The sequence below is a fragment of the Elephas maximus genome, chromosome 23, assembly GCF_024166365.1.
Source record: "Elephas maximus indicus isolate mEleMax1 chromosome 23, mEleMax1 primary haplotype, whole genome shotgun sequence".
Classification (NCBI taxonomy): domain Eukaryota; kingdom Metazoa; phylum Chordata; class Mammalia; order Proboscidea; family Elephantidae; genus Elephas; species Elephas maximus.
In genome coordinates this window covers 64,443,232-64,466,661 of record NC_064841.1, presented here as the reverse complement: position 1 = coordinate 64,466,661, position 23,430 = coordinate 64,443,232, and the positions used below count along the sequence as shown (strand labels likewise).

At 40.4% G+C, this 23,430-nt stretch overlaps 1 protein-coding gene across 9 annotated transcripts in view; it reads right to left on the bottom strand.

Moving 5' to 3' along the window:
* Nucleotides 1-23,430, bottom strand: part of CLYBL (citramalyl-CoA lyase) — a 341,524-nt gene that overhangs the window by 156,945 nt on the left and 161,149 nt on the right. For 6 of the 9 annotated variants that reach the window (XM_049867124.1, XM_049867122.1, XM_049867123.1 and 3 more), the window contains one exon: nt 16,983-17,169. In XM_049867124.1, the coding sequence (XP_049723081.1) occupies nt 16,983-17,169 (187 nt within the window). Of the gene's footprint in view, nt 1-1,859; nt 2,254-15,508; nt 16,168-16,982; nt 17,170-23,430 lie in introns of those variants that run through there. The other 3 variants (XM_049867125.1, XM_049867126.1, XM_049867127.1) reach the window with 3 other exon arrangements.

Below are 23,430 nucleotides of genomic sequence, written 5' to 3'. Positions count from 1 at the left end.
CACAGAGGTGGAGTAATTTACCCAAAGTCATACTGTTAGGATGTGATGTTATCAGAATCCACACTTGGGCAATCTGGCTCTGAAGTCTGTTCTGGACCATCAAATTGTGCTCCTCTAGCCCTGGTGGCGCAGTGGTGAAGAGCTCGGCTGCTAACCAAAAGGTTGGTGGTTCGAATTCACCAACTGCTCCTTGGAAAACCTATGAGGCAGTTCTATTCTATCCTAGACGGTTGCTATGAGTCAGAATCAACTTGACAGCAGTGGGGTTTTTCTTTTTTTCTATATGTGAAAGAGACATATTAAAAAAAACATATTAAGGAAATGCTAAGTATCTATTCTTGCAAATTTTCTAAGCTTTATCCCTTTAAAAATGACACCACTGCAAAAAACAACAACAACAACAACAAAAAAGCAATATTTATATAGCACTGGAGAGCTGACGGAAACCCTGGTGGCGTAGTGGTTAAGTGCTATGGCTGCTAACCAAGAGGTTGGCAGTTCAAACCCACCAGGCGCTCCTTGGAAACTCTATGGGGCAGTTCTACTCTGTCCTATAGGGTTGCTTTGAGTCGGAATCGACTCGACGGACGGTAGTGGGTTTTTTTGGCTTTGGAGAGCTGACAAAGTGCTTTCCTGTTTGATTCTCACAGCCTCTTGTGATGGTGGTGCACATTTCATTATCACTGACCTTCGAGATAGATAAGGAAACAGAGGTGCAAGAGATTACAGGACTCAAGTCACCGGGCTAAAGAGTGTTGACACCAGGAAATTTAAATGGGCCTTCTGTTGTCAAGGAGCCCTGGTGGCAAAGTGGTTAACAGGTTGGCTGATAAGCAAAAAGGCTGGCAGTTTGAATCCACCAGTTGCTTTTTGAAAACCCTCTAGGGTAATTCTACTCTGCCCTCTAGGGTCGCTATGAGTTGGAATCGACTCCATGGCAACAGGTTTAGTTTTGTTCCTATTGTCAAGTCCTCTACCTTTGCCACTGAACAGGGTTGCTGATATTAAATGAAATCACCCCAAGTGACATCCCAGACTTTCTTAGCATAGGTTCCCATGGAAGAGCTCAGCATTACTCCTTTTCCTTCCTGAAAGGTAAGCATAAGACCTGTCATGACCATACACTTCCAACACATCCTGGCTCTTGACTAACCAAATCAGGAAAAAAGAAAAAGATTATGTCCACGTAAATTGTGCCTGTGTTTCAGAGGGGAGCCATCTCTCAAGAGCTATTGGAGGGTGTGCCTCACCCAAACAAGAAAGCATGTCCAGAAATAAAAAGTTATGGGATACAGAAAAGAGGATAGCCAACACGAGAGAGAGAGGTGAGGAAGTTTCCATGATGGTGGAGAAGGGAGAGCCCAGGATTCCAGCTATGCACCAGGCCTGGAGACCAAGCAGTCTAGACTACAGGGGAGCAGAGGTTTAAGGAGGGATTTCTCCAGGATGAAACTGATGCATGCTTCCAAACATACTAAGAAGAACTTTAGGCAGTTCATAAAGATGGGGGTGTTGTATTAGTGACAACTAAATAATTGAATAGAAAACTAAGCCAGCAAAAAAAAAAAAAAGGAAAGGAAAAAGACAATTATTAATTCCAGGAAAAACAACAGGTTGGGCAGAAAAGGAAGGGTTATCAGTTTATTATTACATGGTTGGTTCAGCTCTTAAGGATTGAATTGTGTCACCTAAAATATGTGTTGGAATGCTACCCCCTTATACCTGTGGATGTATAGTAATCTTGTTTGGGAATATGGTTTCCTTTGTTATGTTAATGTGGCCATATCAGTGTTGGGTGTATCCCAAATCTAACCACTTCTAAGTTATAAAAAGGCCAAAAGAGACACTGAGACACACACATGCGGAAGACGGATGCTATCTGACGAACAAGAGGCAGATGAATCCACAAGTCCAGGAACTCCAAGGATTGCCGGATACTAGAAGCTGAAAGACAAAGAAGGGCCTCTCTCTAGAGCCACACCCTGAATTTCGACTTCTAACTGTGTGAAAATAAATTTCTGTTCTTTAAATCCACCCTTTTGTGGTATTTCTGTTATAGCAGCATTAGATAACTAAGCCAGGTTCTAAATAGTTTTAACACTGAATATAATCTAACCAAAGTTACCATATAGTTGTATCGGGACAACTGAAGAATGGGAATGATTCACATATATGGTGGAGATAGACTGGTGGGGAGGGAGAGATAAACCCTCATCCCTCATAGTGGGGAATCAATATATCACATCCGAAATTGGAAAAACAATTTAAGAAGTATATTATTTAGAGACATGGAAGTATATGTCACAAGAATAAGCTAGAAGAGTTAAAAGTGGTTAACTCTAAAAAAAAAAAAAAAATTTTTTTAACTCTAGGGAAGGAGAAGTGGAAGTAATGGTTATGGGGCTTGTGATGGTTAATGTTATGTGCCAACGTGGCTAGGCCATGTTTCCCAGTATTGTGTCCTTGTCCTCCACTTTGTTATATGATGTAATTGTGCTCCATTTTATGGTATTGTGTAATTATGTGGGAAAACCTGGTGGCGTAGTGGTTAAGTGCTATGGCTGCTAACCAAGAGGTTGGCAGTTCGAATCCACCAGGTGCTCCTTGGAAACTCTATGGGGCAGTTCTACTCTGTCCTATAGGGTCGCTATGAGTCGGAATCAACTCGACGGCAGTGGGTTTGGTTTTTTTTGGTTTGGTAATTATGTGTTGTGAATCCTAAAACTCTATATGTTATTGAGGCAGGATTAGCATGGGGCATATCTTGAGTCATGCCCATACTGAAATCACCACTTTGCTCAAGTAAGGGGAGTTTCCTTGAGGGTGTGGTATGCATCCAATATATACGTATGCTCTGGCAAGGCTCTCTCTCGTGTTGGATCCTGCATCCAGCTCGTCAACATCATCTGACCTCCAGTTCTCGTGACTTGAGCCAGCAGCCTACCATCTGCCCTGCTGATTCTGGGATTTGCCAGCTTCCACAGCCCCATGAGCCAACAGCCTATCATCTGACCGGCTGATTCTAGGATTTGCCAGCTTCTGCAGCCCTGTGAGCCAGCAGCCTGGCATCTGACTTGCCGATTTGGGTTCGTCAGCCCCTGAAACTACGTGAGTCAGGAGAATTCTCCAGTGTGACGCCCGAGATACAAATTTGGGAGTTGCTAGCCTTTACAACCTTGTGAGCCATTTCTTTGTCATAAATCTACACACACACACACTTCACTGGTTTTGCTTCTCTAAAGAACCCAGACTAAGAAAGGGATGTTTTATTTTATATCTACCTGTTTCTTTGAATTCTGTGCATATACAGGCAGTCCTCGGGTTACGAGCATCCGATTTACAAACAACTCGTATTTGCCCTCACTTTGAAATGACTGAACCAACCCTTACTGGTAACAAATTCATCATAATCACCTTCACCTGCTGCACATGCAGCTTTTAAATTACTGAAAAGTCTTTGAGCCTTTTATTGCACTAAAGTAAAGCTAAATAAAAACCGTATGCACCTGTTCCAACTTACCTACAAATTCTTAAAGACACACTTAGGAACTGATCTGGTTCACAACCTGGGGGGCTGCCTGTAAACGCTTTTGGACTAATTTTTAAAAAGTTTATAACTGAAACATTTTTAAATGATGGGTACTTGTGGCAAAATGGTGAGCCACATTCTCTGAAGGACCATTCAACTACAAAACAACTAAATCCTTGGTACTTTCAACAAAAGTATTTTTAACGCATTGCTGACCTCATTAAAAAAAAAAAAAATTTAAAAAAAGGAGTTAAATTCTGAGCTGTGAGAGGTAAGCAAAAGAGGAAAGCTAGGAACCAAATGCCTATACCAGTCCCGGCATCAGGATTATTAAGCCTTGAGATCACTGCACGGTAGGGAAGAGTAAACAAACTCCTAGGTTAATAGTTTCCCAGACTCCCAGCAGAAGCAAATACAAACTCTCTTTGTAGGAAAGTGCCCCTACTCTAGGCCCTTGGGATTCTCATGAATTAATTCTAATCAGTATGAGTTCACACATGGGTAAGAATCAGCAGAAACAACAACAAAAAATAATTTAGATCAAAGAATATTGAAATTATCAGATTCATAATATACCAAGGGTTGCAGATTGAATTGCGTCTCCCCAAAAGGTTTGTCAGCTTGGCTAGACCATGATTGCCAGTATTATGTGGTTGGTTGTTCACCATTTTGTGATCTGATGTGATTATCCTTTGTGTTGTAAATCCTAATCTCTGCCTGTGGTTAATGAGGCAAGATTAGGTTATGTTAAAGAGGATTAGGGTGAGATGCAACAATCTTACTCAGGTCACAGCCCTGATCTGATGTAAGCGGAGTTTCCTTGAAATGTGGCCTGCATCACCTTTTATCTTACAAGAGATAAAAAGAGAGAGAAGCAAGCAGAGAGAGAGGGACCTTAAACCATTAAGAAAGAGGCTCAGAGAGAAAAGCACATCCTTTAGACCCAGAGTACCTGCACTGAAAAGCTCCTAGACCAGGGGAAGATTGATGACAAGGACCTTCCATCAGAGCTGACAGACAGAGAAAGCCTTCCCTAGGAGCTGGAGCCCTGAATTTGGACTGCTAGCCTCCTAGACTGTGAGAGAATAAATTTCTGTTTATTAAGGCCATCTACTTGTGGTATTTGTTACAGCAGCACTAGATAACTAAGACATCAAGTAGATAAGAAATAGAAACAAAACTTCTAGATGTAAACAATATAATTGTTAAATTAAAAATTCAGAAGATTGGTAAACAGATTAGACACAGCTGAAGAAAGAATTAGAAAATTGAAAAACAGACATGAATAAATAACCCAGGAAGTAGTACAGAGAAACACAGAAGATATGAATATACATTAAGAGACAAGGAGGACAAAAGAAAAAGTTCCTAAACATGTTTACTGGGTATCTCTGAAGGAAAGAATAGAAAAAATGGAACAGAGGCAGTATTTGAAGTGCTAACAGTGGATATTTTTTCAGAACTGGTAAAATCCATGACTCCACAAATATAGGAAGCACAAATTATACAAAGCCAAAAAAAAAAAAGAGAGAGAGAAAGAAGGGAGGAAAGGAGATAACAATAAGTTCACATCTGGTCACACTGTAGTAAAATGTCAGTATGCCAAAGACAAAAAAGGTCTTAAAAACAGCCAGAGGAGGGGGGGAAAGAAAGCCTATTTTAGATACTGACAATGGAGTTCTAAGTATCAATAATAGTAACCAGAAGACAACGAAAAAATATATATAAAGTTCTAAGAGAAAATAACTATCAGTATAGATTTGTGTAGCTAGTCAAACAATAAAAACACTTTCAAATGAACAAAAACTGAGAGTTTACCATCAACAAACTTTCACAACATGAAAATTCTGAAGGCTGTGCCTCAGGAGAAAGAAAGATGATCCCAGAAAGAAGGCATGAGATGCAAGAAAGAATGAGGAACAAAGAAAGTGTCAAATATATAGGAAAATCAAAGTAAATAGTGTACATATAGAAGAATATAATGGCAATAATGTAAAATTTATGGAATTAAAAAGAGGTAAGAAAAAAAATTTTTTAAGTAAAATATCAGGCAAAAAAAATAGCAGATATATTACATGTGAGGTGATTAGATTTAAAATTCTCTATGATTTGTGTCATCCAGGGGTAAGTTAAGATGCAGATAAACTGAAATACAGTTATAACTTCTAAACCTGGAGAGGAAAAATGGGTTAAGAAAATAAATGAACCAAAAAAGCTAAATAGTTTTTTAAAAGACAAGAAAGATGAGAAAAAGAAACACAGACAGGTAGAAAAAATAGCACAAAATATAATGGTAGACATAAATTTAAATCTAATCACATTAAAAGTAAATGGATAATATTCCAGTAAGAAGACAGAGATGGACAGGAAAAAAAAAAAAATAGGAAACTTATTTATAACATAAAGTTATGGAAAAGTTGAAAGTGAAAGAATGAAAATGATAAACTGGGTGGAAACCCTGGTGGTGTGGTTAAGTGCTACAACTGCTAACCAAATAGTTGGCAGTTCAAATCCGCCAGGTGCTCCTTGGAAACTCTATGAGGCAGTTCTACTCTGTCCTATAGGGTCGCTATGAGTCAGAATCGGCTCGACGGCACTGGGTATACTGGGTAGGTCCTAACCAAAAGAAAGCTGGCGTAGCTATAGTAATGTCAGACAACACAGACTTTAAAGCAAAAAGCATTATAGGAGATAAAGAAGGTCAGTGCATAATAATAAATGGTTCAACATACGAGGAAGATATAATCATTTAAAATTTACATATACTTAAATGTTATGGATTGAATTAAACAACAAAAAAACCTGCTGCTGTCAAGCCAATTCTGACTCATAACGACCCTATTCCCCAACATGTGTTGTAAATCCTAACCTCTGTGACTGTGGTTTTAATCCCATTTGGGAATGGGATGTCTTTATGTTAATGAGGCAGGATTAATGTAGGGTTTGGTTTGAGTCAATCTGTTTTGAGATATAAAAAGAAATTAAACAAGCAAGCAGAGAGAAAGATGTGGTAAAATAGATGCCAAGACACATGGGGATCTCCAAGGAATAAAAGACAAGGGCTTTCCTCCAGTGACAACAGAGAGTGAAAGCCTTCCCCTAGAGCCTGTGCTTTGAATTCAGATTTCTAGCCTCCTAAACCATGAGAAAATAAATTTCTGTTTGTTAGAGCCATCTACTTGTGGTATTTCTGTTATAGCAGCACTAGATAACTAAGATAAAATTTAGTTTTGAAAGTGTGGGGTGCTGCTTTAACAGATACCTAAAATGTGGAAATCGTTTTGGAATTGGGTAATGGGTAGAGGCTAGAAGAGTTTTAAGGTACATAACTGTAAAAACCTAAATTGCCTTGAAGAGACTGTTGGTAGAATTATGTACATCAAAGGCAATTCAGATGAGGGCTCAGAAGGAAGTGAGGAGAGCTATAGAGAAAGTTTCTAACATCTTAGAGAACACATATGGCACCAGCAACAGAATGGTGCTAAGAAATGTGGACGTTAAATGTGCATCTGGTGAGGTTTTAAAAGAAAATGATGAGCACGTGATTAGCCAATGGAGGAAGGGTGATGCTTTCTATGCAGTGGCAAAGAACTTGTCTGAATTATGTTCAAATGTTTGGTGGGAGGTAGACCTTGTAAGTGATGAACTTGGATATTTGGCTGAGATTTCTAAGCAAGTTTTTAAAGGAGATGAATGGTTTCTCCTTGCTGCTTATAGTAAAATACAAGAGGAAAGAGATGGACTTAAAAATGAACTGTGCAAAATGAAAACAGAACTCAAAGACTTGGAAAATTCTGTTGTACAAACTAAGGATACATGACCTAGAGTGGTCACCAAGGATGTGGCTACACAATCTTTTGTTAAGAAATTAAGCCTGTAACTGATGGATCTAACCAACTACCACAGCAGAAAACCCATCAACTTAGACTGAAGGGGTCAGAGAAAGAACGAAAGGAGAGAACACTGCCCGCCTCTTAGAATTCGACAGACGAGAAATAGGCCAAGGGAGCTGTTGTATCTCTTGTCATCCAAAAAAAGAAAAGGACCATCCCTGCGGCAACCTGGAGATCAGCAGAACTGGTGGAAGGAGCATGGGAAGCAGGGCCTTCTTGGTTTCAAGGGGGTGGCGGGGGGGCCACAGTCTCCTGGATCTCAAAGGGTGGGGCCACAGCCTCCTAGATTTCAAAGAGTTGGATCTTCACCAACTTGGTTCCAGAGTGTGGTGGCCATTAAGGTGTGCCAAGGGACTGTAGTCGACACTCAGAGGGACTAGGAGAATGTGGCCACTTAAAGCCAAGGGAGCAGAGTTGCTGTCTAGTGGGTCTGGAAGGCAGAGCCAAAGCCCAGAGCTGAGGGGTCCCTACCTAGAATCCAGAGAGCACAGATGAAAATCAGTAAAGATTTGGAGATCTGAACAATACAATTAACAAATTTATTCTAATGGAAAATACATTTAACTCTGCTTCTAGTAAGTAGAAAACACACTTTCCAATCAAGCACACATGGAGCATTTTAAAAAATGGCTCACGTAGTAGGCCATAAAGCAGGACTCAACAATTTCAGAGTCAGCATGATTCAGAGTTTGTTCTCTGAGCACCATGCAACTAAGCTAAAGGTCAGCAACAAAAGGGTAAATAGAAAACCTCCATGCACGTAGAAATTTAAAAATTCAAAGTCATTGCTACTCAAAATGTGGTATGTGAACCACTATTGGCTCGCAAACTCCCTATAAAGTAAGTATAGAAATGAGGAGTAGAAGTTTAAAAAACTTTATAGTGCTTGACATGGCTGCAACATCCAAGTAGCATTTAATTTTTCTAGAAATTCATTTTTATTGTATTTTACGAAAGTATTGGTCCACAAGGGGTTGGGAAAAAAACCAACAAAACAACAACAAATAAAAACAAAACAATAAAGTTATTCTTCATCATAGAGTTTGGGAAGCATTCTTTTGTAACTAATGGTTCAAAAAAAGATCAAAATGGAAATTAAAAATACTTTGAACCAAATGATACTAAAATGTATGCATTCTTATAGAGTTACAGTATCAGATTATAATTATTTACTCTTTCGCCTTTCTTACTACCAGCCTATGATTCCTCCAGGTTGGCGCCCATGCAACCATCTTCGTATCCATTTGGCTTGCCATGATGCCTAGTTGAGTAGATACTTGACAAATATTCCTCGACTAAAAAAAAAGTTGCTGTTGAGTTGATTCTGACTCGTGGCAGCTCCACGCGTTGTAGAGTAGAAGTGTACTCCACAGGGCTTTTGAGGCCATGATCTTTCAGAAGCAGGTTGCCAGGCCTTTCTTCCAAGCCAGCTCTTCACTGTTTGCCCCACTAGAGACTCTCAACTAAAATAGGAGCTCTGGAATCCTACCTCTACCTACTATATTCCCACATTCCTGGGCTTCATCCAGTGTCATGATTCAGCACAGATCTGCGCATTACTTGGCATATTTTCTTTGTGGCCCAGCAAACAGTAGTTGAGATAGCTCCCCATCTCCTCATGCATTTAACAGTGAAAAGGAGGAGATAAGAGGAGAATGGAGGCAGTCCTTTCATCACCCGTGTTTTGGAAGGTAAGCTGTTAGTGCCATCCTTGACATGAAGGAGCTACTTAAGCACAAATTGGATTAACAGGACAGGATTAGAGCCTGCTGGAAGGTATTATACGCTTATAACTGCTTTGTGGAAACTCCTATTGTTCTCATTGCAAGCCCATAGTCCAAAAAGAGTCAATCAAACAAAATATGGAATAAGTCTATTAAGGAAAAGGAAACAAAATGAGATATAAAAGGAAATGACTTAAGTTTTAATGATTCCAAGAAAGCTAAATTAGGCATTAATAGTTCCATCTAGCAAAACCATAACTACATAATCTGGAATGAGCATTTTAATATGGATTTCTGATTAGTAAGTAATAACCTTATTAAAAATGGTTTCTGCACTATCTCCTCCATCAAGGATAAAATTCAAGGAAGAAACATGACTTCTTGAAAGAAAAAAAAAAGCTTCAGGATTATCTAAACCAAAAAACCATACCCATTGCCATCTAGTCAATTCTGACTCATGGCGACCCTACAGGATAGAACAGAACTGGAGCGGCTGATGGATTCGAACTGCCGACCATTTGGTTAGCAGCCGAGCTCTTAACCACTGGTCCACCAGGGCTCCTCAGAATTACCTAAACAATTAAAATGGATTGAAGTCTCTAGGTCTAAATGGGTTACACTCACAGACACTGAAAGAATTTGCAGATGTGAACACAGAGCTCCTGTGGGTAAACTTTAAGGAATCACGAAGAACACAAAAGGTGACAAAAGATAAAAAGAGGCCAGGACACTAATTTTGCAAGAAAGATTATACTGAGAGGTAAATTTGAGGCAGGTTCCTGGCAAAAATTCTAGGAGATTCAAATCTTGGTTTTTCCATTTAATGGCAATGTGACCTTGGCCATATTCCCAAACCTTACTGTAAAGACTAAATGAGATAATATATCTAAAACATAGTACATAGAAAACTCTCAATAGTTGGAAGTCATTACCATTTTTGTATCTCCATAAAAAAACCCATTACTGTCAAATCAATCCCAACTCATAGAGACCCTATAGGACAGAGTAGAACTGCTCTATAGGATTTCCAAGGACTGCCTGGTAGATTCAAACTGCCAACCTTTTGGTTAGCAGCCGTAGCTCTTAATACTGCGCCACAAGGGTTTCCGCTCTGTATCTTCAGTACTTCAAAAAAGGTAGTGGTAACAACTAGGTATTGACATGGGCTTGTCAAGAACAAGTCTCATCTACCTAAGCTCATTTTTGTTCATGAGGTTTGGGGTGGGGGGAAGGTATTTCTTGATTGATAGGTTGGGGAACCATTACCTGTCTGTCAGTTTGTCATACTGTGGTGGCTTGCATGTTACTATGATGCTGGAAGCATGTTGTTGTTAACCTTTGTTGAGTGGACCCCAACTCATGGGGACCAACTCACGGGGAATGTGAACCATTGTGACCCATAGGGTTTTCACTGGCTAATTTTTTTATGCAGTAGATTGCCAGTCTGTCTTAGTCTGGAAGCCTGGATAAAACCTATTCAGCATTATAGCAACATGCAAGACTCCACTGACAGATGAGTGGTGGTTATGCGTGAGGTATACTGGAGGGGAATCGAACCCAGGTCTCTCATGTGGAAGTCGAGAATTCCACCACTGCCCTCACTGCTGGAATCTATGCCACCAGTATTTCTAGTACCCGCAGGGTCACCCATGGTGGAGAGGTTGGCCATGAGCTGGCGCCAACTCAGTGGCAGGTAACAACAACAGATGGGGGAATGTACCTTCATTTTGAAAAGGAATTTGATAAAATCTCTCATAATATCCATGTGAAAAGACTGGATTTTAAGAATTAGGTGACTGAATAACCATATTGAGAGTACTGATTCATGAACTTTACCTTTCTGTGCCTTACTTTCCTTATCTGTAAAATAAGCATAATAATAGTATCTCATAGGGCTGTTATACAAATTAAAGCTCTTACAACAGTGCCTGACATTTAATCAGTTCTACTCTGTCCTATATGGTAGCTGAGAGTCGGAATTGACTCAATGGCAATGGGTTTTGTTTTGTTTTTGGTTTATATAAATGTTTGTTAAGTAAATTTGAACAGAAGTTATTAGTGGCACGCTTGGCTCCAACCTCTTCAACATTTCCTTAGAAACTTGTTAAATTTTCATAGGGTGTGCTTTCAAATTTTCAGATGATATAAAGATTGGATGATGAAATCAAAATCCAAAAAGACCTTGAGAGGCTAAGGCTATACAATAAAATATATAGGGTGAAATTAAATCCTGGATAGAGATTTTAAGAAGAAAAAATTTATCTTTTATTTTTATTTTTTTACAAGTACTAGCCTGGTTTTAAAAAAAAAAAAAGGATGCAGCATTGGAAGCGCTCACTTGTCTATGCCAAAAAATTTGGAAGACAGCTATCCGGCCAACCGACTGAAGAGATCCATATTTATGCCTATTCCGAATGCAGAAATTATCAAATAATATCATTACTATCACAATCAAGTAAAATTTGCTGAAGATCATTCAAAACCGGCTGCAGCAGTATACTGACAGGGAACTGCCAGAAATTTAAGTTGGACTTAGAAAAGGACATGGGACCAGGGATATCATTGCTGATGTCAGATGAATCCTAGCTGAAAGCAGAGAATACCAGAAAGATGTTTACCTGTGTTTTATTGACTATGCAAAGGCGTTTGACTGTGTGGACCATAACGAATTATGGTTAATATTGCGAAGAATGGGACTTCCAGAACACTTAATGGTGCTCATGAGGAACCTGTACATAGACAAGAGGCAGTCATTCGAATACGACAAGGTGATACTGCATGGTTTAAAGTCAGGAAAGATGTGTGTCAGGGTTGTATCCTTTCACCATACTTATCCAATCTGTATGCTGAACAAATAATCCAAGAAGCTGGACTGTATGAAGATGAACGGGGCATCTGCACAACCTGCATTACGCAGATGACACAACCCTGCTTGCTGAAAGCGAAGAGGACTTGAAGCACTTACTGATGAAGATCAAAGACTGCAGGCTTCAGTATGGATACACCTCAACATAAAGAAAACAAAATCCTCGCAATGGACCAAGAACCAACATCATGATAAATGGAGAAAAGGTTGACATGGTCAAGGATTTCATTTTACTTGGATCCACAATCAGCACCCACGGAAGCAGCAGTCGAGAAATCAAACTATGCATTGCATTGAGCAAATCTGCTTCAAAAGACCTCCAAGGTGTTGAAACGCAAAGATGTCACCTTGAAGACTAAGCCTGACCCAAGCAATGGTGTTTTTGTGCTGAGGCGTTTTTCTTAGTAAATTGTGAGATCCTCATTTTCATAGTGTTTGACTTAATGTTAGTTGAGTCGTTACGTTTTTCTTGGCTTTTATCTTGAGTTATAGAGTTGTTATACCTTTTTGTGGTTACCTTATTATTTACCCCTATTTTTCTAAGTAAAAACCTAACTTGTATTGTTCTATATCGCCTTGTATCACTCTCCATATGGCAGTTCAATGCCTCCTGTATTTAGTCCCTCTTTTTGATTATTGTGATCTTTTACCTATTGACTTCCATGATTCCCTGTTATGTGTATTATTTTTTTTTTAATTAATCTTAATTTGTTTGTTTTTGTGATTTCCCTATTTGAGTTGATATCAGGATGTTCCGTTTTGTGACCTTGTGTTGTGCTGATATCTGATATTATTGGTTCTCTGACCAAACAATATCCTTTAGTATTTCTTGTAGCTTTGGTTTGGTTTTTGCAAATTCTCTAAACTTGTGTTTATCTGTAAATATCTTAATTTCGCCTTCATATTTCAGAGAGAGTTTTGCTGGATATATGATCCTTGGCTGGCAGTTTTTCTCCTTCAGTGTTCTGTATATGTCGTCCCATTCCCTTCTTGCCTGCATGGTTTCTGCTGAGTAGTCTGAACTTATTCTTATTGATTCTCCCTTGAAGGAAACCTTTCTTTTCTCCCTGGCTGCTTTTAAAATTTTCTGTTTATCTTTGGTTTTGGTGAGTTTGATGATAATATGTCTTGGTGTTTTTCTTTTTGGATCAATCTTAAATGGGGTTTGATGAGCATCTTGGATAGATATCCTTTCGTCTTTCATGATGTCAGGGAAGTTTTGTGTCAGGAGTTCTTCAACTATTTTCTCTGTGTTTTCTGTCCCCCCGCCCTGTTCTGGGACTCCAATCACCCGCAGGTTATCCTTCTTGATAGGGTCCCACATGATTCTTAGGGTTTCTTCATTTTTTTAAATTCTTTTATCTCATTTTTTTTCAGCTATGTTGGTGTTGATTCCCTGGTCCTCCAGATGTTCCAGTCTGCATTCTAATTGCTCGAGTCTGCTCCTCCGACTTCCTATTGCGTTGTCTAATTCTGTAATTTTATTGTTAATCTTTTGGATTTCTACATGCTGTCTCTCTATGGATTCTTGCAACTTATTAATTTTTCCACTATGTTCTTGAATAATCTTTTTGAGTTCTTCAACAGTTTTATTAGTGTGTTCCTTGGCTTTTTCTGCAGTTTGCCTTATTTCATTTGTGATGTCTTGAAGCATTCTGTAAATTAGTTTTTTATATTCTGTACCTGATAATTCCAGGATTGTATCTTCATTTGGGAAAGATTTTGATTCTTTTGTTTGGGGGCTTGGAGAAGCTGTCATGGTCTGCTTCTTTAAGTGGTTTGATATGGATTGTTGTCTCCGAGCCATCACTGGGAAACTAGTTTTTCCAGAAAATCCGCTAAAAAAAAAAATGCAGTCAGATCCCTATCAGAGTTCTCCCTCTGGCTCAGGCTATTCAGATGTTAATGAAGCCGCCTGGGGAGGGTGGGGGAGGGAACAGAGAGATAGGAGAGTAGCACCTCAGAATATAGCCAGAGTTGCTTGTCTTGCTTGGAATGACTATTATATCTGAGATTCCCGAGGGGCGCGTCGCCTATGTGTGCTGGCTGTGTGGAGATTGCCCCCGGGGGGTCTGGCCCGCTGGAGTCACGGTCAGATCCTCCGCTTCCGGCCCCACGCCCAGCGTCAAGGCTCCCCTACTGGGACAGTGCACTCTCGACTCCAGAATCAGTCGCTGCCTCCCGGGGACTTCTCGTCCCTCCAGCTGCGTTGCCGTGCCGCCTCCGAGAACCAGTTCGGCCGCCTCCCGGGGTTAGTTCAGGTGGGTGGAGCAGCTCCCCGTGCTTGTGCCGTGACCAAGTGTCCCGGCTGGGACGCTGTTCTCCCCGCTCCAATACCAGTCACTGCCTCCCGGGGACTTCTCCTACCGGCTGCGTCCCATGCCGCCCGCGCGACCCAACTGGGCCCCCTCCCGGGGTTAGTTCAGGGGGGTGGAGCAGCTCTCTGTGCTTGTGCCGTACCTGACTGGTACGCTGGCTCCAGGCTCTGAAAAAAATCGCTGCTTCCCCGTATTAGTTCGTTCTCCGTCTCTAAATCTGTGTTTGTTGTTGAGGGTTCGTAGATTGTCATGTATGTGATTGATTCACTTGTTTTTCCGTGTCTTTGTTGTAAGAGGGATCCGAGGTAGCGTCTGCCTAGTCCGCCATCTTGGCTCCGCCTGCCATGGTGTTTTCAATAGCCTCATACACATGTGAAAGCTGGACAATGAATAAGAAAGACCGAAGAAGAATTGATGCCTTTGAATTGTGGTGTTGGAGAAGAATATTGAATATACCATGAACTGTCAAAAGAACGAACAAATCTTTCTTGGAAGAAGTACAGCCAGGATGCTCCTTAGAAGTAAGGATGATGAGAATATGTCTTACATACTTTGGACATGTTATCAGGAGAGACCAGTCCCTGAAGAAGGACATCATGCCTGGTAAAGTGCAGGGTCAGCAAAAAAGAGGAAGACCCTCGAGGTGGACTAATACAGTGGCTGCAACAATGGGCTTAAGCATAACAATGATTGTGAGACTGGCCCAGGACCAGGCAGTGTTTTGTTTTGTTGTACACAGGGTAGCTACGAGTAGGAACCAACTCAACAGCACCTAACAACAACAACGATAACCTGGTTTACCAGAACATTCTGTGGATAAGAAAAAAAAAAATTAGTTGACTACAAGCTCAGCATGCATATGATAGTGTGTCTAGCAGCTAATGTTGTGTTCAGTTGCATTAGAAGAACCTTCTTGTTCCTCTCTGGGGCCAGGACTGGTGGGAACTACGGGTGCAAAGATGGTCTTTGGAGCATAGATGAACAGTAAGGAAATGCGGGGCAGGAATATACCATATTTCCAACCACTTGGTGGTAGGAAATATCCTCAGGTGGATATGGGAAAAGATCCTCATGGTATGTGAAGAAATCTAATTAGAAGTTTATTAGGGCACCTAATGGCTCACTCTGCTACATGCTAAAATAAATTCTCCTCTAATCATGATTACTACAGGACTTACCTAATCCATTTCCTGTAGGAAATCAAGGTACTCTCAGGTGCTTTATCAACTTTTTCTTCCTAATAATCCCTGGCCCTGACAAAAGAAGATATTGTCATCCCCACGGTACAGATAAGAAATTGAGGTAAAGAAGTAAACTGAACGCCTTGGCTCACAGAGAACTGGAATTACAATTTAGTATTTAATCTTAGCGTGAACTACATGAGTTTCAGGAGAAAGCATACTGGAATCACATTATATCCTTCAAGAAAAGGCCTATTTACCTTAATCTCTGGGAGAAAGAAGATTAATTGTATTTTCCTTGGCACATGTCAACTATGCTGAATAGGCTGTTTAGATTCCACAAGCTTATTCTAATCCTTTTCCAAATACTTGGAAAGCCTTGGTTTGACCATTAGAAGGATGCTGGAAATTAGCTTTTTTTTTTTTCTTAAAGACAAATATTTGTTTGCTAGAATCTCCAAGGACAGCAATTAATCAAGAAAGCTGAATTATACAGTCATGTATTATTCAGATCACCTGGGACAAAGAACTATCCAAATAGGTATAAATCCAGATGGTCAGTTTCCTCTGCCCCAGCCCCACAGCCCATTCCCAGCCCAACCTCACTGTCTAGGGACCAGATAGTTAAAGGTTGAGTGAAAACGTATTTTTAACTAAAAAAAGTTCCACATAAACATAAGTTGTTTTTATAATGATTTATATTTTCACCTAATTATTGAACAAATCCATGTTCATTACAGAAATCTGGAAAACAAAGTTAAATGAAACAAAAAGCACCCATTATGCCACTACCCAGTGAAAACCTTTTGTACCTGTTTATAAATTGGATATTTTCTAAGGCTCCTTTCTCTGGTCCGGCCTTATAAAAATCAGCCAGAACCTACACTCTAATGTCCTGGTGTAGTCTCCCTTTAATTAATAGGGGAAATGGTGATTTATCCATAGAAGACTATCTTTTATTTTCTTGGCACTTGTCCGAAAGAGATAAGAAACCTTTTGTCAGGGCCAGGGATTATTATGAAGAAAAAGTTGATAAAGTGCCTGAGAGTACCTTGATTTCCTATAGGAAATAGATTAGATAATATATCTGGTGACAAAAAGAAGGAATAAGTTCCTAAGTGTATTTTATTAATCTGAAAATTTTACACCACAAGTCTAGAATTATTTAACTCATTGAGTAAAACCAGCACATATTATGGCCAAAATTGATGGTCTATCTCTTTACCTAAACGCACACATAGTCACATATACTGAAGGTCATGCTTTGAAAATATATTTTGGTTGCTTTCTTTCTTTCTCTTGGAGGAAAGAGACTCATATATTCAGAACTCATATGAGGGTTGGATCAAAAATATATTCAGAGCCAGCAAAAGATGAGTACGGTGGAATCTTTCCAAATAGTGAGCCATGCTACTGAAAGAACACCAAATTTCCTTTCTTTTTCTCATCTTAAGAAAAATCATGCCATTACCTTTTTGTTCACAGCCACACCATCCTCACAATCGAGCACCGCACAGTCGACATTCAGGGATGGGATCTTCTTTATTTTCTTTTCATCATTTCCAGGTACGTAGAGTACTGCCCTCCGGGGAACGTACTTGTGATTGGACGAGGAACTGTATCCAAGTCTGGGCACATCAGCTGCCAGAGACGCTTTCCTGAAGGAGAGATATCTTGGGTTAGGACAGAATAGGATTTTTTTACAAATTTTTGAAAAACCTTGTTTTTAAGCAAAATTAAAATATAAAACATGAAATCATCTTTTTTAAATTATGGCAGAACACAACCACACATTAAAAAGCTAGGAAAACAACAAAAATAAACAACAAAATATCATTTTGGCTGAAGTTCAAAAAAATATATAACACTGTATATTGACACAATCTTCTAAGACGAAGATACCTTTTTCTTCTTGGAAAAACACTTCTAGTATTAATATGCTTTCCAGAGAAGACTCATGAAGAAAAAGTATCATGGGTTGAATTCTTCCCTCCCAAATATGTGTCAATTTGGTTAGGCCATGATTCCCCGTATTGTGTGGTTGTCCTCCATTTTGTGACTGTAATTTTATGTTAAAGAGGATTAGGGTGGGATTGTAACGCCCTTACTCAGGTCACATTCCGGAGTTTCCCTGGGGTGTGGCCTGCAGCAATTTTTATTTCTCAAGAGATAAAAAGGAAAGGGAAACAAGCAGAGAGGGGGGACCTCATACCACCAAGAAAGCAGTGCTGGGAGCGAAGCGTGTCCTTTGGACCCGGGGTCCCTGTGAGGAGAAGCTCCTAGTCTGGGGGAAGATTCATGAGTAGGCTGACAGAGAGAGAAAGCCTACCCTGGGAGTTGACGCCCTGAATTTGGACTTTTAGCCTACTTCACTGCGAGGAAATAAATTTCTCTTTGTTAAAGCCATCCACTTATGGTATTTCTGTTATAGCAGCACTAGATGGCTAAGATGACTAAGACAAAAAGAAATTTATATCCAAAAGATACTAAACAGCAACATGATCTACAATTATTTGAAAGTAAAAAATAAGCAATCTATAGAAGCATTGCTCTATAGGTCTTTTTAAAATAGGTAACTCTGTGATTCAAGTTCAATTTTAACAACAGACAAGGGTGGTTTGACCACTTCTAAGTGAGCAGTAATGGACAGTGAACGTAACCATGGGCAACTTAGTTACTAGAAACTTCAGATTCTCTATGTATAAAAATAATATTTGTTTTTCAAGTTGATGAGAAGATTAAGTTAAAGGAAACAATGCGCATAAAGCACTTAACCAGAGCCTGGCAGATATTAGCTGCATGAGATGACGGTTGGCATAGCAGGAGTAGAAGCAGCTGCTGCGGAGAAACTCAAGCTGTCAATAACAAAACCCAAGCCAGTTGCCTATCGAGTCAATTCCGACATATAGCAACCCTATAGGGCAGAGTAGAACTGCCCCATAGAGTTTCCAAGGCTGTAATCTTTATGGAAACAGGCTGTCACATTTTTCTCCCACAGAGTGTGCTTGGTGGGTTCGAACTCCCAACCTTTCAGTCAGCACCTGAGCACTTAAACACTGTGCCACCAGGGCTCCTACAGCTATCAATAGCCCCTGCTTAAATTACACTCTCTCCTTCCCTTTCCTAGCATACTGTTTAGCCTCCTGTGGAAATGATGAAAAGTTGACCAGAAGCCCTTCTGCTCACCACTGCACTTGCCCCTAACCTGTTTGATAGATTGGTCCTGTGAAGACAATGTCTCAGCCCATAAGCTATAGTAAATGCAGATGAAATCAGCTTCGATAATCAGGAACAGATACACGGTTTGGAAGCATGGTGCAAAATGAAAATGCAGAGCCCCTTATTCAGAAATTATTACCAATTTCCAGATAGCAAAAACAGAACATTAAACCAAGCGTGGGGCCCTTCTAAGTGCTGGGCCACAAACAACTGCACAGGTCCCACATCCATGAAGCCAACCCTGTCCATAGACAGCTACATGTCACGAGCAGTGGTCTGCTGTTTACCAAAAGGCTGGCAGTTCAAATCCACAAGCTGCTCCTTGAAAACCCTATGGGGCAGTTCTCCTCAGTCCTATCGGGTTGCTATGAGTTGGAATTGACTCAATGGCAATGGGTTTTGTTTTTTTTTAAATGTCACAAAGAGTGCCAGTTAAGGATAGGTTAAAGCCTCAGCAAACTGGTAACATCCTGTTTTACTCCCCCTATATAAACAGCATCATCCTTTTCAAAAATGTCAGCCACACTCTTTTGGAAAGCTCTTGGTATTTGGCAATCATCCTAAATTACGACACCAGGTATTCTGCGGCTTTGTAACATTTTGCCATAATCGACAGCACATTTGGCGCGAGTGTGCCTTGTGATTTAAGGAAGATCTCTGGGTAGCACAAATGATTACGTGCTCAGCTTAACTGGTTCGAAGTCACCCAGTGGCACCTTGAGAGAAAGGCCTGGCGATCTGCTTCCATAAACATTATAGCCAAGACCCTATGGGGCTCAGTTCTCTGTAACACGTGGGGTCGCCAGGAGCTGTAGGCAACTAGACAGCAACAGGCTTTGGGGGCTTTTTTGTTTGTTTAATGACTTAAAATGAATGCACTTCAAGAAAAACTACTGTTTTTTGGGGGGCATTTTTTTTTTTTTTAGTGAAGGTAACCAAGGAGCTTCAGTATGTTGGGGTCCCCTCATTCCGTTCTGCAGACAACCTTAATAAACCCTAAAATTGGTTTTTGGGTCTTATTTTTCCACAACACAAGCCCTGTGCTGTGTGGTATGGTACAGTGAGATACAGATGGATTTTCAAAGTGCACATGTCTTACAAAATATTTCATTCAACATAAATGTTGTTGCTGTAAGTTACTGTTGAATTATGGCCAGCTACTCGACAAATGGCTGAAATATCTGTCATTGTTTTGCACTGATTGAAAATATCTGGTTTATCTAAAAAACAGGGAAAATATAATGATGGAACAGTAACATCGACATTTTATTTTTCACTCACACAGGAAATCAGAATTTGTAACACACACCAAAAACAAACAACCAAACCCGTTGCCATCAGGTAAATTCTGACTCATAGCAGCCCTACAGGACAGAGCAGAACTGCCCTATAAGGTCTCCAAGGCTGTAAACCTTACAGAAACAGGCTGCCACATCTCTCTCCCAGGGAGCCACTGGGTGGGTTCAAACGACCAATTCTTCGGTTAGCAGCCAAGCGCTTAAGCACTGGGCAACCAGCAGTCCTTGCGACATATATATCTCCCTAAAGATGGTGAAAATACAACTAAAACACATGAAATTTTTATTTACCAGGAAATGCTTGAGGCAAGATCACTCCCCCCTCAGCAGGATTTGTAACCACACGTGTAGAAGCCAAAGGAGAGGATGAAAGCGACTCTGGTGAGAAGGTCCTTCAGTGGCTCCTTCCTACACCTCTTGCCTCACCTTTCCTTTCCGCCTGTCTGACAGCTTGAATACCTGGAACATCTCTGTCCCAGTGGTGATTCTCAATGGGAAATAGCCTCTGACCACCATTTTGGATCCAGCCATTGTGATTCCCGAGCCGCCCTGCCTGAATCTCAAAGCCTGGGCCACCCAGACATTGCTTTCAGGTCAATGTGACAAGTCACACCGTCACCATAGGCTGAGCACAGTAGAGCAAGTCATTCCTTATTTATATGGTGGTGTAGTTTTTAAGACACGCAAGCATTAAAAAATCTTTCACCGTTGCTAAAGATGTCTCTGGTTTCCCAGATAGTCTTCTATAGTCGTTGAAAAGCTGTTTTGTAAATATATTCCCCTTTTCAAAAAATGTCAACAGCTCTCCATTATCTTTAGGATTAAGTATACTATTAGCTGATATTCAAGGCCAAACCTTTTCTCAAATTTTATAACTGCTCTTCCCAAACAGAAGCTATGTACCCTAAGCGGATTATAACCGTCTTCCCCAACATGCCATATTCATTGCTTCCATGGTACCCCCGCTTCTGCTGTGCTGATGGAAAACCTTTTCCCTCTTCTTATTTGAACGCCACTGATCCTTCAAGCATGGAGCCCTGGTGGCTCAGTGGTTAAGAGCCTGGCTGCTAACCAAAAGGTTGGCAGTTCGCATCCACCAGCCGCTCCTTGGAAACCCTACGGGGCAGTTCTGCTCTGTCCCATAGGGTCGCTATGAGTTGGAATCAATTTGATGGCAATAGGTTTTGTTTTTTTTTGTTTTGGATCCTTCAAGCTCAGTTCAAGGTCCATCTGCCCCAAGGCTTCCTTGATCATTCATCTTTAAACTCTTATAGCATTTATCATTCAACCATGCAAGAACCAGCAAATAAATGGTTGGTTCTGTCCTCATGGGTAAGGCTAACAAGGTGAGGGAGGGATTTGGCCGACAAGTTTCCTCCAAAGCCAATTGACTTTCACTTTGAGCAATCTGTCTTAACGAAATGGTCAGGAACAGGATCCAGATGTATAGAATATTAAGAAATTGAAAGCTTTAGCTTCAGCATTTGGATGAATTATGGTACCTGCATTCAATGGAATACTATGTTATCACTGAAATCATGTTTTAAATTATTTCATGTTATATGAAGATAGTTTATGATTAATGTTATTTTAAATCAGAAGATATCATAGCATCTCAACATTGCAAAAAAAATGCAAACAGAAATATCTGGAAGGAAATACGCCAAACTGTTAGTATAGATACCAGAACTAAGATTTTTCTACTTCTTCACACTTTTTTTTCTATTTTGCACATTTAACAGAAAGAGCTTTATTCCTTATATAATCAAGTGAAAAAACAACCAACAGAACCATTTAAAAAGTCTCAAATGGCAGCATAATACTGTGAAAAGTATCAGGCTAAACTATATGAGATTTTTGATCCAACCATTTTGGACCTACAGAAATGGCAACCTTATTTGGTTCAACCAAGTAGTTTGACTAGGATTCAGGCGGTGGAGTGAAAAGCAAGCCACCCCACCACTCTGAGTGTCAATTTCTTCTTCAGTAAGAAACAATAGCTACCTCATTTAGGTGAAAGGTCATATAAACGGTAAGGTGCCACATAGGTATAGCTACTACTATTTTTTGGCACTTAACGTATATATAGAGTCACCATGAGCCAGAGTCGACTCGAAGGCAGCAGGTTTGGAATTTTTTTTTTTTTAAGTCATATATGTGTGATGCTAGTTGACAGAGCCCAGCACCAGGACTCTTGGGTGCAGTCTTCTAACTAGATTACAAGCTCTTTGAGGGAAAGGGCTGGTGATACATCTCCCCCAGTATTGCTCAGCACATGGCCCCACACATAGTAGGTATACAATCCATGTTAACTTATCACCTAACCAAAGCCAGTTCTCCAGGAGTGGGTGTGTAGGACTAAGCTGCAACCACACTGTACTTAATCTTCTCATCGAACAGTCAAACGTCTGTGATAGTTATGGGTAGAAGGTAATTTTTATTCCCTGATGGCACAGTAGTTAAGAGGTTCAGCTGCTAACCAAAAGGTCGGCAGTTCGAACTCACCAGCCACTCCTTAAAAACCCTATGGGGCCGTTCTGCTTTGTCCCATAGGGTCACCATGAGTCGGAATCGACTCCATAGCAACAGGTTTGGTTTGGAAACCCTGGTGATGCAGTGGTTAAGTCCTACAGCTGCTAACCAAAAGGTCAGCAGTTCATATGCACTAGGCGCTCCTTGGAAACTCTGAGGCAGTTCTACTCTGTCCTACAGGGTTGCTATGAGTCGACAGCAACGGGTTTGGTTTTGGTTTTCTCCCCTTTGACATCCTTGAACCTTCTAATCTAATCCATGACCTGTTGCTTCTTTTCTTATTTCATCCCCTCCTTTCCATAAACACAGTTTACATCCCAGTTTTGTTGCTGTTACCTGCCATTGAGTCAGGTCGCCGACTCATGGCAACTTCATGCTCAAAAGAACGAAACACTTCCCAGTTCATGCCATCCCTATGATCAGTTGAGGATCAAAGTGTTGTGATCCACAGGATTCTCACTGGCTGATTTTTAGATTGCCAGGCCTTTCTTCCTGGTCCATATTAGTCTGGAAGTTCCGCTGAAACCTATTCAGCATCATAGCAACGTGTAAGCCTTGAGAGACAGGTGATAGCTGCTTGTCATGGATTGAATTGTATCCCCCCAAAATATCTGTCAACTTGGCTAGGTCATGATTCCCAGTATTTTATGATTGTCTACCATTTTGCCATCTGATATGATTCCCCTATGCATTGTAAATCTTATCACTATTATGTAATGAGATGATTAGTGGCAGTTATATTGACGAGATCTACAAGATTAGTTTCCTAAGTCAATCTCTTTTGAGATATAAAAGCGAGAAGTGAGCAGAGAGACGGGGGACCTTATACCACGAAGAAAGCAGCACTGGGAACACACTGAGTCCTTTGGA